Source organism: Phocoena sinus, chromosome 4, assembly GCF_008692025.1.
Source record: "Phocoena sinus isolate mPhoSin1 chromosome 4, mPhoSin1.pri, whole genome shotgun sequence".
Taxonomy (NCBI): domain Eukaryota; kingdom Metazoa; phylum Chordata; class Mammalia; order Artiodactyla; family Phocoenidae; genus Phocoena; species Phocoena sinus.
In genome coordinates, this window is record NC_045766.1 from 36,323,632 (window position 1) to 36,341,739 (window position 18,108).

At 38.6% G+C, this 18,108-nt stretch overlaps 1 protein-coding gene across 5 annotated transcripts in view; it reads left to right on the forward strand.

Annotated features, from left to right (window-relative positions):
• The window catches only part of TIPARP (TCDD inducible poly(ADP-ribose) polymerase), a 28,912-nt gene extending 12,229 nt beyond the window's left edge, over positions 1 to 16,683 (forward strand). For 3 of the 5 annotated variants that reach the window (XM_032630606.1, XM_032630607.1, XM_032630608.1), the window contains exons 3-6: positions 6,773 to 6,941; positions 8,597 to 8,757; positions 13,630 to 13,908; positions 14,594 to 16,683. In XM_032630606.1, coding sequence (XP_032486497.1) covers positions 6,773 to 6,941; positions 8,597 to 8,757; positions 13,630 to 13,908; positions 14,594 to 15,041 — 1,057 coding nt within the window. In that variant the 3' untranslated portion in view covers positions 15,042 to 16,683. Of the gene's footprint in view, positions 1 to 6,772; positions 6,942 to 7,368; positions 7,552 to 8,596; positions 8,758 to 13,629; positions 13,909 to 14,593 lie in introns of all 5 variants that reach the window. The other 2 variants (XM_032630605.1, XM_032630609.1) reach the window with 2 other exon arrangements.
• The last annotated feature ends 1,425 nt before the right edge of the window (positions 16,684 to 18,108 follow it).

The following is an 18,108-nucleotide window of genomic DNA, read 5'->3' on the forward strand; positions in this document are numbered from 1 at the left end:
TAGGAAACAGGTGTACTCAGATGGCTGTGTCTTAGTACAAAATTTTTTGAGAATAAACTTACACGTATTTGTTTAGTTCCCCGCATGCTTTAGAGAATATAGAATAATAAAAGCTTAAAAACAAGTATCCTTTCACTTAGAAAGCCTACCTCACTGCCTTTTTTCTCCTATTTCTTATCCTCTTGTTTCTATTTCACTGTGTTCACTTCTAGAATCACTTTAATACCACAGATTATATGTCTGACAATTTGTAAATCAAACATGGGGTTTACAAATAAATGTGGTTCCACACAGCATCCACTCATTAACTTACTGCCTTCTCATTCACCTGTTTCGAAGATGTCCTAGGAGGGACCAAGAGAGCAGCACACACAGCCAGAAGTTTGCCCTAAGAAAGTTGATCCCCAGAAACTCATTGACTCTTAAAGTATGGAATATTTTTACCTACCCAAAAATCTTTTGAGGTAAATCCATGAACCAGGTTTAATGTTAATTGTTTTACGGAGTGATCTAAATCTCAGTAATCCTGCCTTGAATAGGTCAGTGTCTCCTTAGAGGTGGGCAGGTTTAGTTGTGAGTCAACATTTGATTCTTAGTCTGCTCATAAGTACTGAGGGCCATATGCAAAATAATTAAAAAAAAAAAAAAACTCCCAATTTTGATTTGTTCGTATGTCTGTGCCTACAACTACTTCTGGATACAAAGGGGAAAACCCAGTTGTTACCAGGGCCCGATGTCATAGTGTAGAAGTTAAGTAGAGAATTTTAACCTCTGGTACATATTGAAAGATACTGCTTTGTATATAGGCAACATACAAAGATAGATAATTTTTATTGCCTCCCCAAATAGCTCTGCGCTATTTATTCGAGTCAGTGTTAGCAAAAGTCTTAATTAGTAACAGAATAAATGACAGTTACTATGCTTCTAAAGCAGAAAGAGTACATAGTCCTCTGAAGTTTAATAACTACACTGCTATCACAAAGTATGTTGGTATTATATATGCCATGGCTTTGGTTCTCATCACCTTGTAACATATTTGAAGGGATCTATAAGCTGCCAGATATTCCAACATTGCTAAATGAGTTCCTGGAAACATCAAAGCCAGGTATCAAAAGCCAGCTATATTTCGTGCGCCTGTGAAATTTCTTTAGCAGCAGCAAACATACCCCATCTGTCATGCCTGTCTCAAGTCTGTAGCAGAAGAGCCTAAATACTCTCCATATTGCATTTGATCTTTATCTTTCTATCATTATGACCCTTAGTTTGGGGAGACATTTTCACTTTACATCATAGTAATAAGTAATTGTGTCTGATTAATCCAGCTATGAGGGTGGGTGTTGATTAGTTTGAGGTCACAGGTTTATCCTTGTAGAAACCAGTTAACTTTTATAGGCAGGAAGCCAAGGTTCCGAAGTCTAACCCACCTGGTTAAAACTGTACAGAGTAGTGTCCAGAAAACTTTATACTTAATTGACCTTTGCTAAAGTCTGAGTTCTATATCTTATTTGCATCATCTTCCCACTTAAATGTTTTCCATCTCCTGTGTCTCCTGTTTCATTTAATGGCACCATTATCCAGTCATCCAGATCAGAAACATGGGACACATTCTGGACCCTTTCTACTCCCTTCAGCTCCCCCATGCAGTTAGAGTCTAACTCTTAAATACTCTCCAATCATCCCCACTGTTACCTCCTGAGTTCTCTACCATCATTTGCTTTATATGCAGTTCTAGTAGCTATAGGTGGCTAAGCATAGAATAATAAATATTAATAATAAACATGCTAATAAATATTTAGCAAATAAGGGCCTGTCTCCACCCTTCCCCCACCTTCCTCTACCAAAAATAAACAAATCAGTCCTCCATATCACTACTGTTGGAGTGATGTTTATAAAAAGGCAAGTCTCTGACCCTTTTTGAAACTCACCAGTGATTCCTACTGCCCACAGAATCAAGTCCTAACTTCTTAACCTAGCATACAAAGCTCTTCATTATCTGGCCCCAGCCAGCCTATCCAGTCCAGTCTTATCTCTTATCATCCCACTCACACACACATACACCCTGACCTCCCACATGAACTGCATGTGCTGCTTACTCTGGGTCTCTTGTGCCTCGCTTGGTTGGCTTCTACACATGTCAGTCACTCTGCATGTGGTGACTCTCATTGTCTGCCTGGTGGCTGGCCAAACTTGGCTCCCGTTTCATCCATTCTGGGACACCTTCCTTGACCACCTTGCGTGACCCCTTTCCCAGCAGAGTTAGGCCCTCTGCCTCTGAATTGTTCCAGACCACCTTTGTGCCACATTTCACACTGTGCCACAGGGTTTGCTTGTCTCTCTCTCTCCCCACTGACTTTGGGTATTTTGCCTTTTTCATCTTCTTATCCCAAGATGTAGTCCAGTGCCTAATCAGTGTGTCTACTTAAGATTACTTTCGTTTGTTTTCAGTTGTCACATTTCTTTCTTGGTTTCAAACAATTTATAGAGAAATTGCCTAAAATGGTTACACTCTCATGAGCTCCCAAATGCATAGTCCCAAGAACTATTTATCCAGCAAAGAGATCATGTCCTGACTAATTTCTGTTTCATTCAGCAACTATTCTTTAATAGTTTTGGCTTTCATTACGGCTCTATTATTTATGTCGCAGGCCCTTTTTACTTTTTAGTATCTAAAATATACATAGAAGAAATGATGGTGTGTGGGGCAGACTTTCTGACTTAGTGTGGGTGTTGGTGCTCTGTGTGTTAATAATATATGTTGGAAATGTTGGTATGTCAAGGTGTTTGTTAAGTAGGAAGAAAACCACTGTTAGAAAGCATGGGTGTTCTTTTCAGAATTTTTAATTAGTTTTGTATCTGGATTCTTGTATTGGTATATGTGGTGGTATGTTTGTTGGTGAAGCATGTGGACACAGAATTGTTAATATTTCAGCAGTTCATGTTCATTCTTCCCATCAAAACAAAAATCAGCAATCTGTTCACAATATTTTTTTTAATTCATCATGATAAGGTTATATTTTGGGTGAGTCCAGATTGATTGATGGTAGCCGCATGATATATTTAACGAAATCTAAATCCTACTGTGCAGTGGCTATCTCCCATACTCACTCTTTTCTGGCCATCCCTCAGTAGGGCTACCATTAAGTCAGATAGGGTTCTCATCTGCCAGGATGATTGCATCTTGCCTTTGTGAAGCCCTATCCTCCCCACCTCCACCCCCATCTCTAGCACTGTCTCTGTTGCTCAGTTTTTACACATCCTGTATTTACTACTTTGACCTTTTACCACAGTCTGCTCAATACTCTAAATTCCAACCTTTATTTAAGGCTCTGAGACCCTGGACTTAGCTCCTTAGCTCATGGCCCGACATCTCTCACAGTGTCTGTTATATATCCTGTTCACATTTTCTCATCTCTTATGTACCCTTGTTTAGGCTTCCTTTTCCAGCTCTCTGTTCCTGTCCTTCCCTGTCCCTACCCTTCAAGCAAAATACTGGAAGAACTCTTTTTTTCTCGTTCTTCCACACAACCTTCACTTACTGGTAATTATTTCCTATTAAACTATTCCTAAAATTCTTTCTCTTACAGAAAGCTATCTTGGATTGATACTGGAAAGCCTCTTACTTTTCCTGACCTTTACCCATTCCTGGAGGAGTAGCCATCTCCTCTCCCATAATGCTGCATTATTCTGTTCTTTGTCCTCTCATTCTATTCTTTGTCCTCTCATTCCCAGAGTGTACTTGCCACCGATGAGTTTAGATAGGCAAATGTACTGCTTCTTTGGTTTTAGATTTTGTTAGTTATTTCCCTCTTGAAGCCCTGGAAGTCAGGGACTACATCTGCTTAATTATTTGTGTGTTGCCTTACAGCCCACCATCACCATTTCCACACACACGACTCATAACTGCTTTCTGGTAACATGAAACAATGGCTTGATAAGAGTGGTAAATGTTGAACATTTGGCATTCGTGTTGCATGAATTTTACACTGATGCACATTGAGGAGAATAAAAACTCTTGGCTTTGTTTTTTTTTGGCTGCATTGGGTCTTTGTCGCTGCACACAGGCTTTCTCTAGTCGCGGCGAGCAGGGGCTACTTTGCAGTATGCGGGCTTCTCACTGCGGTGGCTTCTCTTGTTGCGGAGCACGGGCTCTAGGCGCGCGGGCTTCAGTAGTTGTGGCACATGGGCTTCAGTAGTTGTGGCTCACGGGCTCTAGAGTGCAGGCTCAGTAGTTGTGGTGCACGGGCTTAGTTGCTTCACGGCTGTCGGATCTTCCCGGACCAGGGCTCGAACCCATGTCCCCTGCATTGGCAGGCGGATTGTTTAACCACTGCACCACCAGGGAAATCCCGGCGTTGGATTTTTTAAGGATTCCCTGTTTAAGGGAGAACAGGTGGTAAAATTAATCTCATAAAAAGATAATGTTTTTCAGATTTGTTGTTTTGTCTCTGTCAAGTCTACTAAAGCATATTGAAAATCAAATAGAGCTAAAACAGTACTTTGATACATCAATCCACAGAACAGTTGATTGTAGTAAATTAGGATTTGTCATAAAAACTTCATAATGCCCAAAGGACTGAAGTACACAGAGAACGTAGCAAAAGCTGCAGTTTTAGATATCTTTCTCATGCAGATCATTATCTATGAAGTCTCAATAATACAGGAGTAAACAGAAATTGCTAGAGAGATGTCCAGAATAAAATCTGATACTTTAATAGCAAAAAGCATTGGCTGTTTATATTATAATGTATGTTATTAACATAATGACTGCTCTTCTAAGAACTCCATAAAGAAAATACTGAGGATTTATTAACTCATAATTGGGAACAGTTACTGGGAAATAAACTTAAAATAGGAAAATCTGTTTAGAAACTGGAAATGATCTTAACAGGGAGAAGGAGGTTAATATCTCTCCACTCAGTGATAACATCAGATTCTCCTAAAGTTAAGGAAAAATTGTTTAAAGCAACTTGTTGTGAAATTTAATTTAGGTATAGGGGTTCCAGTTTTCAGTGTTTTTCTTTTTTGAAGAATTTCCCAGAAATGTTTTTTAAAATTTTGGATTAAGTATTCTTTTTGACATAAATAATTTTAAACAAAGTAGTGTTCAAATGTGATGTAAACTACATTTTATTGTCTTCTTCCCATTTCACACTTAAAATTATATGTTCCATTTAAGACTACATCCTACTAGTTAGGTTGAAATTAGGTATCCTAATCCTAACTTGAAATTAAGCAAGAAATTAGGGTTTTTGGAAGCTTTTTAGGAATTTTTTAAGGACCATACTGCTTTTTACAAGTTACGTGCTCCATGGCACCATCAGTTGGTATATGACTTTATTTTTCTTTTTTCAAATAGAACCTGATTCACAAATTGTGAACATTGGGGTGGAGGGTGGGAAATATTTTCTTTCCCTCATATTTGCCAGGGTGTTTAGTGAGAGATGTTAATAGGTCTTTATGGGTAAAAGGGAGAGAGCACTGTCATAGGTTTAAAAGAGTACCTTCTAGCCCTCATCATGGTACTTCAGTATCTACCTTAGCATATTAAAGGGACTGAGGAGTGGCTGCAGTAAGTAAATTGTTTAACTTTGTGTAACCAAGTTTTTCAAACTTTTGACCACAGAATGCTTTTTGCCCAGAATACTTATTAACAGTCCTTGAAACAAATGTTCGAAGAGCAGTCTGGAGCGTCATACTAACCAACAAAACCCATAGATCAAAATTAATACCTTTTTCAAAATCTTGATTTACTGAAAGGAAATATGTTAATTATTGGGAATATCTGTCCAAACACCTGGATTTCACCTGAGCCAGTTCTGAGTGCCACTGGATCTGGAGTATTTGGATGTGTGTTATAGACAGTCATTTAGAAATCTGTGGTTGAAAGAATGTATTTGGAAGCTTAGTCACTCTGCTTATATCTGTGATGTTATTATTTTATGTTTTCTTAGGGGAATTTTGAAATACACATGAAGAGAGAGAAAAATAAAATGAACATTTTGCCATTAATGGTTCAGATGTTTCAAACACTAGATGAAGTTCCATTAAAAAAGGAACACGTTTTTTAGACCACCCATTATAATTTTTTAAGTGATTCTGATTTATATAGCAGGACCTGCACACACACACACACACACACACACACACACACACACACACGTAAAGTGCTTATTAAGCAGCAGCAGACCAGATAACAGAATGACAAAACTATTCTCATAGCTGAACTTTACAGTAATCCAAACTATTTTCTCTCATGTTTCGTCAACTTTTTCTTCTACCCACAGGATAAAGGACAATATTAATGTTGGGTAGATGAGCAGTACTTGCCTCATCTGGGGTCATTTTATTTTTCCTGTCTTTCATCAGACAATATTGTGTATTCCTATGTTGACTTACGAAAACTGATGCCTCTTGAAAAAGAGAAGTTCGTTTCTCTGCTTTCTGTGGCAGCTTCATCTTAGAGCTGACTCCCTGATTGGTTGAGACCAGGTTTGGCTCATCCCACTGTGGTAGGGAGGGTGGGACTGTGTTGATTGGTTTAGGCCAGTGATGTTAAGGGATGGAATCAATCCCTACTCCATGGCTTGCACGTTTTGGTCTTAAGGCATATACGAAATGGGGAAAAAAACAGGAATGATGTCCTTTTACTCCAAACAAGACAAGCTTTGAAAATTCTACAGTATGCTATACTAGATATTTGTAATATCACATGAGATGTTTAGATATTTCCATTATTTATTAACAGTTCATTTTTTTTCTTGGGTCTTTTTAGAGGACAAGAATTTTGGGCAGACTTGAACGCCATGAATGTGTATGAAACAACTGAATTTGACCAACTACGAAGGCTGTCCACACCACCCTCTAGCAATGTCAACTCTATTTACCACACAGTCTGGAAATTCTTCTGTAGGGACCACTTTGGATGGAGAGAGTATCCTGAGGTATTTACAGGTTCTTTTTTCCAAAAGTGCGTTTAAATTTTTTTGTCTTTCACTGTTCCTTCTCAACTATGACTAGACAGAACCACAGATCAAAGAACTTATGGATGTAAAATTGAGTCTTGTTGATATGAGTAACGCTTTTCTCTCTTGATTTTTCTGAAAATATATTTTTTTCCATTAATCTGTAACCCATAAATAGAATACCACTATTATCAGAGAGAACATGCTTTTCCCAGTATCTTTCTTTCTTTCTTTCCTTTTTTTTAGATTTAGGGGGTAGGAGTTTATTAATTAATTAATTTATTTTTGCTGTGTTGGGTCTTCGTTTCTGTGCGAGGGCTATCTCTAGTTGAGGCAAGCGGGGGCTACTCTTCATCGCGGTGCGCGGGCCTCTCACTGTTGTGGCCTCTCTTGTTGCGGAGCGCAGGCTCTGGACGCGCAGGCTCAGCGGCCATGGCTCACGGGCCTAGTTGCTCCGCGGCATGTGGGATCCTCCCAGACCAGGGCTCGAACCCGTGTCCCCTGCATTAGCAGGCAGATTCTCAACCACTGCGCCACCAGGGAGGCCCTTCCCAGTATCTTATACTATAGGAGCCAAGTATTAAATGTGGTAAGTACTCAGACTCAGTGCCGCCTTTGGAGTAATTTTAATGAGATGAGCACTGATGTAACTTTTGGCTATATCTGGCTCCTGGTGGTTGGATCATGTGTTACACTATTAGCAGTTTAGAAGTCTAGGGGGAAACAATCACCCTTAAGCCCCTGGAAGAAGTACTTGAAAATGTTTACTGAACTGTGGTCAGGCAAATCAGTCATTTAAAATTCTATCACATGTGCACATGCATCCTTAGTCTGAGATGGTAAGAATAGTTCCTCCATCACAAAGCGAGGTTTTAAAATGGTGGTGGTTTATTTTGCCTGTGAGAATTCTGAGTCACATTTAAATGCCCTGAAATGGACTTAAAGATTAATTTCACATTCCAAAGATCTGAATTCTTCAACTTGATTAAGTTCATTTCCAGTATTACAAAAAGGGAGAATTGACTTATCTACCTTAGGTTTTCTTTTAAGGCAATAGCAAAAGAAAATGACCTAGTATGTTAATTAGTGTAAAACATAATATTGAGTTAAAATTTCTGTCTCTTAAGTAGTCACTAGGATCTAATACCTTTCAAAGAGAATAAGAGGCTGTTTAAAATGTATCCTCAGAATAGTTGGACTGTCCCTTTGTTTTTCCTCAGAGAGGTTTCTTGGGTTTGGAACTTAATTGGTTTATTTGAACTGTATATACTAATATCTTTAATCCTGTTCTGAAACTCCCTTAAGAAATATTAAAAAAAAAATCTCCAGGACATTCTTATAGCCTCAAAATAGAATAGACTAATCCTTCACATGTTTCATAAGGTGGAAATCCATGTTCTGAACAGGAAGCATTTTTCTATTCTGCATCTTTAAAGAAAATAAAATTCCTACATGTAACAGGAGGTAATTTGACTCACTGTACTTTATTGAAACACTTCTGATGTTAATAGCAAAGTTAAACTATTTTTACCTTTAGTTACATTAACATTTTTCATATTTTATAGTGACTATTTACCATTTATTGCTTTTTTAACTTGCTTTTTTTTCTTTACCGTCTGTTTTCTACTCCGTAGTCTGTTATTCGATTGATTGAAGAAGCCAACTCTCGGGGTTTGAAAGAGGTCCGATTTATGATGTGGAACAACCACTACATTCTTCACAACTCATTCTTCAGGAGAGAAATAAAAAGGAGACCCCTCTTCCGTTCCTGTTTTATACTGCTTCCATATTTACAGTAAGTGTCCAGCAGAAAGTCTCATCTTTGCTTCCATTTTATGTAAATGTACACTTAATGCCAAAGAGAAAAAGACTGTAAAAGACTAACTTATTACCTTTAGAATATAAAATTCTGAGTTATCTTTAGATTTAATTCTTCAAAAAATATAGTTCAGATAAGCTGCAGTTAACCCAACACTAAATTTTCCACAGCTAAAAGTACTTATACAGTATCTGGGATAAGACAGAGTTTGCATTTGCCTCCTTCATGGAAGATTGAGATACCCTTCCATGTTATGGGACTATTTCCCAGCCCAGGTAAACTGCCTTGGCAAGTAGAGAGAGTCCCTCAAGGTGGTGTTCTCCATTCTTCTTCCTTGAGTGAATTTGCATGGGAAGAATTCACCTTTTCAAATAATTTGCATTCTCATTTGCTCAGTAAGCCCCATCTTCCTATAATATGCACTAAAATTACCTGTCATACTTTTAGGTCGAGACAGAACTCATCCTTCTGAATTATAGGTGAGCTCTCCTTCCATTTTCCCAAGTGCCATTTTTCTTTTCCCTCTCCAGAGAGCCCAGTGGCACATCTCCATAGGTCCCAAAAGCTGGGGCACATTACCATTAGCAAGGCCATGTCTGAAAGGTAGTATCTCTAGGGAAATCATTATCTACTCTAGTCAGATACACCATATTTAGAGCTTGACTTTTAAAATGCTACTACGTTTACTTGGTTTTATGAACTGGGGAGGTCTAGGGTAATATTGGTTGGTCTCTTCTGCTGATCTTTGAGGTAAAAATCTTCTTTTGTATTCTTACTAGTAGTTTTTTATTCCAAGGCCAAAGTGTGTTTTTCCCAGATCATTATGGCAGAGTGTTAATGATTCGAATTCTGAGATTGCAAAGGGAACATTAAAAACAAAATAGAAACAAAAGTCCCTGAAATGCTAGGTACCCAAAAACAATTTGTTAATAAGGCAGATTTTAGAAATATATATATCGACTTGAGGTAAATATGTGCTTTCTTCTTAGTTCAAGTGTAAGGGTTTTTTTAAATTATTATTAGAAACTAATAAAAATGCCATTTCACTAGCACAGCTGGAGATAGTGTCAGCGTCCAGTAGTTAGGAACATATTGTCCTCCTAGTGAGACAGTGGAACTCATCAGTGAGACCGGCAGCTTGGCATGCTGAGCCAGTCAAGCAAGATGCAGCTTCTGTGAGAGAGGAGGAATGCTCATTCATGTGCTGCATTGTTGGGGGAGTTTCACAGAATAGTGAAAGTTGATTTGTTTCCATCTTAAGTAATTATGGAATACCCTCTTCCCCCCACCTTTTTTTAAACTTAGGCTTGTTTTGTAGAAGTACGAACTGTAAAAATAATATGAGCAGTAGTAGAATTAATGCCACAGATATAGCCTTCCTATTTATAACATAGGCTTACAAGAGAACAAAGTCACTCTTTTCTTTTTAAAACTTCCTAGTTTAGTCTTCTTACCTGGAACAGTGATCATCAGGTATAAAGTAGGAGCTTAGCAAGTCAAAGAGATAGTGCAGACATTTCAAGAGGAAAAGAGCAGAGAAGCAGCAAGTTCACTAGGGTGGAATGGGTAAATGCAGCCTTCAGTTCCTGTCTGCCCTAGAGTCTGGGGCTGGCCTAGAGGGCAGAAAGAGGAGGGAGACTAATTCCAAAAAGCAGATTTCAGAAGTAGATTTCCAGAGAGACTGTGATCTTAGCCAGGAAGAAAGTTTTGTTTTTAAGTGTTAGCAAACACAAAGGGTCAAAGAAAAACATAGGTGTCAAAAAGGCCACAATTATCAGGGAACCAGAGATACCTAAGAATTGGGAATGCTAGAGTAGGGAGGTGGAGTAGGGAGGTGGAGGGTGAGGCGGGGGCTTAGTTCATGAATTACGGCAAAAGCTTGGCTCTTTTTAAAAGAGGGTTTCCCTGCTTTTTTTCCCCTTCCAGTTTTATTGATATGTAATTGACATAAAACACTGTATAAGTTGAAAATGGACAGCGTAATGACTTAATATATGTATATGTTGTAAAATGGCTACCACAATCAAGTTTAGCTAACATTCCTCATAGTTAAAATGTTTTTCCATGTGCTTTGATGATTTTTAATAGGGCTGATAAAAAGGATCTTCTTCTTTAATATTCTTAGAATACTTGAGCTAAGGCTGCATAAGCACACAAATATCAGACTTAGAGGTTTGGAAGTCCACTTCAGCTGGAAGGACATCTGCCCTGTGCAGTCACCTCACGGTCATGAGAAGGCCTGAGAGGATTTCTTTGACTCCTCCCCAAAAAGGATAAAATTAAATTTTACTTCATCACTGAAGTTAGGTTAGGAAACGTCTTTCAGAATGGCCAGGGGAGGGAAGGAGAATGATAAAAGGTGACCTTGGATTAGGAAAATTTGTTCTTCAGAGGCCCTTGAGTACAAGTGCCGTAGCCTTTGACTTTGCCTCTCTAAAGAAGGCTGGTTACGGTGTGAAGCTCGCATTATGTCATTGGAATATCCATGAGCTGAATACAAACTCAGTATTCTTGGAAAATAAAGCTACATTTGTAACTGCTTAGAATATGTATTTTTAACCCATGGCAACCAGAGTGTAGAGTTCCATCAGACAGATGTCTATATACATTTTTATGTTTTAGCCCAATTAAGATGTTGGCTTATTATAAGTGAGTATCCATGGGTAAGAATGGATGCTTAACCAAATACATAAAATCTGATTTAATGTCTTAGGATAGATGGGATTTATTTACACAGGCTCATCTTCAAGCATGTGTAAGGAAATAATAGACCCCACCAGTCCCCTGAAAAAGGAAAGGAGACATTTGAAGCTTTCATTTTGTGAAACTGATTTCTAGGCAGGAGTGCTAGCGGAAGGAAAAGGAACAGTCTCTTCCATTGTCAGTGCCACGTTTTCAGTATGGCTGTGACAGCCTAAAACCTATTTTGGGCAGAGTGGTTGGGAGAATCTTACCTTCCTCCTTCAATCCAGAAACCTCTGTTGGTAACTTCAACCCCTAACAATACTGGGAACTTTGCAGAGCAGGGATAGAGGGAACAGCTAAAAATAAGGAGCTTATAGTCTGTGTTTCCTACCATTACTCTAGAATGGTGATGGCTTTTTAAGGAGTTACAGACCTATCAGAGTCTGATTAAAGCAGTAGGGGCCTCTCTTCAAAAAAATGTATCAGTGAAGGAAGGCTCTGGAGGAATCTGTCAGGGCTTTGTGAAAATGCTCCAGAAGACAAGAACTGTTGTGCCCTCTGTCATGAAGGTTGGGGAAAACAGCACCCCTTTAGATCTGCTTCTGAACTTAAAAGCACCTGGGGGATTCTGCAAGCCCCGGATTCACCCAGAACTCTGTCTCACAAAGGGACTTTGAGGCACATTAATCATAGGCGCAGCTACTTGAAGGAGGTGGGGGGTAGAGGAGGCAGGTTGTACCTCTATAGCAAGCCATCTCTTAAAAGTCAAAAGGCTGTGGGGTAGTGGCAATGGTAGTGGGAATCAGGCAGACCTGAATTGCAATCCTGGTATCCATCCATCACTTTCAAGCCTTGTTTAAAGATAAAAACGAAGACAAAGAAGAAGAAAATATATGTACATGTGAATTGTGAAATATATGGAAATGCAAGGAGTATGTGCTTAGAAACTAGATAGGCCTGGGTTCATATGCTGTCTCTGTTCTTTACTAGCTGTGCTGGTAGTTTCTTGATTTGAAAAGTGCTCTACAGCAGTATCCAAGTATCCAATAACCAAGCCATTGTGTGGGGTTATGACAGGTAGTGACACTGGGTGTGAAGTGCCTGGTCCACAGTATGTGCTTAGTGTAAGGTGGCTGATGGTAAATATCCTCCTGGAGATTAGATGCATGTTCACCTATTGTTGTAACCTCTGTGTCCCAAAGCGCTTTTGAAAATTTCAGTTTCCTAATGATTTGGCAGACTTAGGGCTTCCCCGTGACCAATGTATGCTTGTGAGTGGAGTAGTGCCCCAGCCCCGAATCTGGGTCTCAGGGTCAGGATTATCTTTCTCTCTGCTTCTTCCGTTTTGCTCTGTTTTGAAAATGGCTAAGAAAAATGATTTAAATCATTTAATCAGGCAGGAATAAGTAACTGCTTGTCTAAACTCATCCTTCAACGTAACAGACCTGAACTGAAGGTTCAAGGATATTCTAGTGTCTAGGGCTTAAAGTAATTAGCTCCATCTTAAGCACATCTGAAGCTATAACATTTGAATTGTATTGATGGTTTTGTTGTTATATGTGATATTTAAAACTGAAGCAAATGCCAACTTTCAATGCCTACTCCACGATTTGTTTGTTTTTATACAAAAACCAAAGTATAAGCTTTTTATTTTTAATATTTTCTGTCATCTCCCTGTAAGCTCCCTCTTGCCCTGCTTCACTTTGCCTCCACTCACTATGCTTCCCCATGTACACAACCTCTAGCAATGACACGTTTTGTGCTTAGTACAGCAAAGTTTGAGGAACGTATATAAATTGTTCCTCCCTTGAAACGGAGCATAACTATATAGGCAAAAGAGGAATCCAGGATCCAGAAAGTAAAGATATTTATAAATTGGCACTTGCTTGCTTGCCTTGCAGCAGTACATTCCAGAGTTTTCTCCACAAGGAGGAGGCCAGGGGAAGCTAATAATAGGTTATCTCTATACAGGCAGTGTTAGCTCTAAGGTTTTTTTTTCTTTAGTTGATAGCATTTTCTATGTTGTTTTTTTAAACAAGCATTGAAGCTATCCAAATTATAATATTAGATACTGCTGTAGAGCACTGTATGTGAGATGGAGGTTTTGATGTAGAGCACCTTACTGCTGAGGTTGTACATTGACGTTCTCCCTCTCCCTTCTAGGACACTTGGTGGTGTTCCCACACAGGCACCTCAGCCTCTTGAAGCAACCTCATCATCACAAATCATCTGCCCAGATGGGGTCACCTCAGCAAACTTTTACCCTGAAACTTGGGTGTATATGCATCCATCTCAGGACTTCATCCAAGTGCCTGTTTCTGCAGAGGACAAAAGTTATCGAATCATTTATAATCTTTTTCATAAGACTGTGCCTGAGTTTAAATATAGAATTTTGCAAATACTGAGAGTCCAAAACCAGTTTCTTTGGGAGAAATATAAAAGGTGAGTCAGCAGTATGAAAAGTTCGAGAGCTTTTCTTGATGTAGCTAATGACAAATGCAGAACATAATAGTAGAGACTTGCATAGAACTTAATGTCATATTTGTTCATATATTTTTAACTCACATATAATTCTCATAACAGACCTACAAGAAAGATTATTACAATCTGCATTTTACAGAAAGGAAACCGAGTCACAGAAAAGTTTGGTAACTTGCCACAGGTCATACAGCTAATATGATACAGTGCTGGAATTTGAACCCAGGCAGTCTAGCACCAGAGGCCTTGTTTTTAATCACTTTACTATGCTGCCTCTCAAGTCAGCAACAAATTAATGTAATTCAGAGGGGATACATGTAGATTTGAGGAACCTCAGAATTAAGAGACTCTCAGGTTGGTGGAATTAGGTAAGGAAGTCACCCTGAGATGATGTGAGAACTAGATTTGAAATGGAAGAGAGAGCAGGTGAACAAATGGTTGATGGAGAAAAAAGGGAAAGGGCTTTTCTTGTCTGCAGTGGAAAAGATAAGTTTAAACTTTTAGTATGAACTTTGATGAGATTTTGCCCTTGGTAGCTACTTTAACATTTCCTCCCCATTGAAACCATCAAAAGAAGTTTATGACTAAATCATGCCTATTAAACTGATCTATTCATTTTTCTGAATTCCCTGTCCACTGTTTGCCTTAGGAAAAAGGAGTATATGAACAGGAAAATGTTTGGCCGTGACAGAATAATAAATGAGAGACATTTATTTCATGGAACATCCCAGGATGTGGTAGATGGAATCTGCAAGCACAACTTTGACCCTCGAGTCTGTGGAAAGCATGCTACAATGTTTGGACAAGGCAGTTATTTTGCAAAGAAGGCAAGCTACTCACATAACTTTTCTAAGAAGTCCTCCAAAGGAGTCCATTTCATGTTTCTGGCTAAAGTGCTAACTGGCAGATACACGATGGGCAGCCATGGCATGAGAAGGCCCCCTCCCGTGAATCCCGGAAGTGTCACCAGTGACCTGTATGACTCTTGTGTGGATAATTTCTTTGAGCCTCAGATTTTTGTCATCTTCAATGATGACCAGAGTTACCCTTATTTTGTTATCCAGTATGAAGAAGTCAGTAACACGGTTTCCATTTGAAAAATCTTGGTACTGATAAATTATTTGTATAAACTCAATCCAGCATTTGTAGCAGGTTTTGGATGGGTGGGCCAGAGTGGGGAACAGCATTGACATTAATAGGGCACTTTTAAGACCCATTTTTTTTAAGTTGCTAGAAAGTGAAATTTTTTTTTAAGGAAAAACACACGTTTTAAAATGACCACTTATTCTTTAATTATTTACTAATTGTTGTTAGTGTACTCAGTGTGGAAAAGACTACAGATTGCATACTCTTTTCATTCACACCTGTACATATAGGCAGCAGTGTTATTGGAAGCATTTTTTATAAAGAAACTGAACAGCCTAACTAATTACATGTGGCTTAAGCCTGGTAGAAGTTTGGCCAAATGAAACGGAGGCTGTGAGCAAAGTGAGGATTCTATTTATTTACAAAGATTAAAACTGACTGGAACTAGTACTACCATATTTAATCCCTGTGCAAAGCATCACTGCGGTGCTGTAGGATAAGTTCATGACACTCTGGTGGGTGGAAAGAAAATTCTATTTCTATCAGCAGGACTGAAATATGTCACCCAACCAGAGAACATCAATGACTTTAACTGTTCTGCAGAGTTTACCCGAGAACTCAGAGTTCTGTTTAGAGGAAGTAAGAAAGAAAAGGAACCATTTGAAAAGTTTGTCACCAGCAAAATTTTTCATTAACTAGTTCTCTGAAATGTGATTCTCGTGTTAAACTTCAGCATTGGAAAACTCACTCTCTTTCATTATCATCCCACCCCAGTTTGAAGGAGTTGGGTATCTAATTTGGTTAAAGCCAGTCTGGAGAATTAGAAGTATTACTTTATTTTAGGGTTCCAGACCTAGGCCCTGACCGAAGGTTTTAGAGAAAGGAAGTACGTCTGTAACTGAATTGGTCAGGTTTTTTACTGTGCTTTGCACAAAGTAGACCCTCAAAAGAAGTCTTTGTTGACATGGAAATATTGTTAAAGGTGGAGCTCCCACCCTTCCGCCTGCTTTGCCAGATGCAGCTGGGTTCCCTGGCCAGCTCTGTATTTTACACTACTTCACAGAAACACAGACTTGGAAATTGTGCCACTGGCCCAGCAGGAGCAGTGTTAGGTGAACATGCCACTGCCTCAGCTCAGAGAGGTAGCAGCTTGGTGTACTTCGCCTTAAGTAAAGCAAATGGACCTGGATTTATAAAAGCAGTAGTGGTTGTTCACAAAAGAATTCACCACGGAATTCTTTCAGGTACCAAGCTCCCCTAGTATGTTTGTGGTTATTTCATTTACACACAGCCCTTCAGGAACTTCTGTGTTGTTGAAAGCAAGATCTATCTATCCTGATGTCTCAGTGACTCGGCCTGTTTAAGCACTTACCAGGGCTTCCACACGGTAATTTATTTTGCCCTAGTAGATCTTGTTGTTTGCTGCCATTGGCATGAAGCAGCCAACTGAGGCTGGTACAGTTGTCCTTTCATTCAATTGTAACTTGTAAACCGGTGATTCCCAATCTTTTTCAAGTTAAGACACCTTACCGTTGCTTGTTTGATTTTATGAGACTTGTTCTGTTTTTTCTCCCTAAAGAAAAAAAACTTTATGACATATTTATTTTTTTAATAAAACTGAGCAAAAATAAAAGTTCTGGTAATTCTTTAAAACTTTTTCTTGTGGTTTTGGTTTCATTTAAGACAACTGCGTTCCAACACGTAGTGGGTGATCTGTAAATGCTGGTCGGTTGCTTGAATGGATGTGTGATTGAATGACTGAATGAACAGACCTAACCAGAAACTGCTGCCTAAACACTTGTGCTCTGATAATCAGCAAAAAATACATTATCTGGCAGTCAACTGTAAGTCACAAGAGAATAGTGAATATTTTATTTTGCAGGTAAGTGCTTGAGGGAATGGGACAAGTTTTATTTCAGCAAACTGCTGTAGTAAAAACTATGACCAGGTTGTCCCCTGCAACAAGTGCTGAAGGAAATAAAAGAAGTGTAAAAATCTCATCTGCTCTCAAGCATCTCCGCTTTCAGCTAACCTAAAGTGACCCAACTGGTAAATGTGAGCCTCTCTGACAGTACTTTCTCTCCAGTGTAATGATTTTTAAATTCATGTATAGTATTGTATGTTCTAACTAAACAAGAACTATGGAATCAGACTAAATTTTGTAATGGTTCCATGGATTTAAAACATACTGAAAAGCATTCAGTAAATCTATCTCCCTACTGGCACAGCTGTAATTTACACCATTTCAGAAAGCTGCAACTCACTCTTAAAACTATGGTTAAGATTTTCAGAGGGACTCTGCAAACTAAGATATTCCAGTGTCATACAATTCTGTAGACAGGAAGGTTTATGTGTGCAAAGTTAATAAATATTGGGCCTTTGTATTTATAAATTCTAAAACCCAACTCCACATTTTTTAACCTCTTTTAGTAAATGGCTTAGATATAAAAAATAATTATTAGGGCCTGAAATACTGATCTTTGAGGAGGAATTTTTGTTATACTAGGTCTGAAAATGACTTTTAAGAAGGAAGAATATATTCAATACCCAAACAGTCCTATATGGTCAGTTTAAATCAGGGTTTTTTTCCCTCCTTTATTTTAGGAAGGTAAGAAGGCTTCATGTGGTTAGTTTACTCATCTTTGTAGTTTTTTTTTTTTTTTGGTTTTTTAAGACTACAAATGATAAGAATGTTACAACTTTGAGACCCTATAATGCAAATTTTTGTAAAGTGCTGTACAAATCAATAGCGTTTATTTACAAATTAAGAGCCAGAAGCAGTATGGAGGCTCCTCAAAAAACTAAAATAGAATTACCATATGATCCAGCAGTCCCACTCCTGGGCATAGGTCCAGACAAAACTAATTCAAAAAGATACATGCACCCCTATGTTCATAGCAGCACTATTCACAATAGCCAATACATGGAAACAACCTAAATGTCCATCAACAGATGAATGGTAAATATATACAATGGAATATTAGCCATAAAAAAGAACGAAATAATGCCATTTGCAGCCACATGGATGCAACTAGAGATTATCACACCAAGTGAAGTAAGAAAAAGACAAATACCATA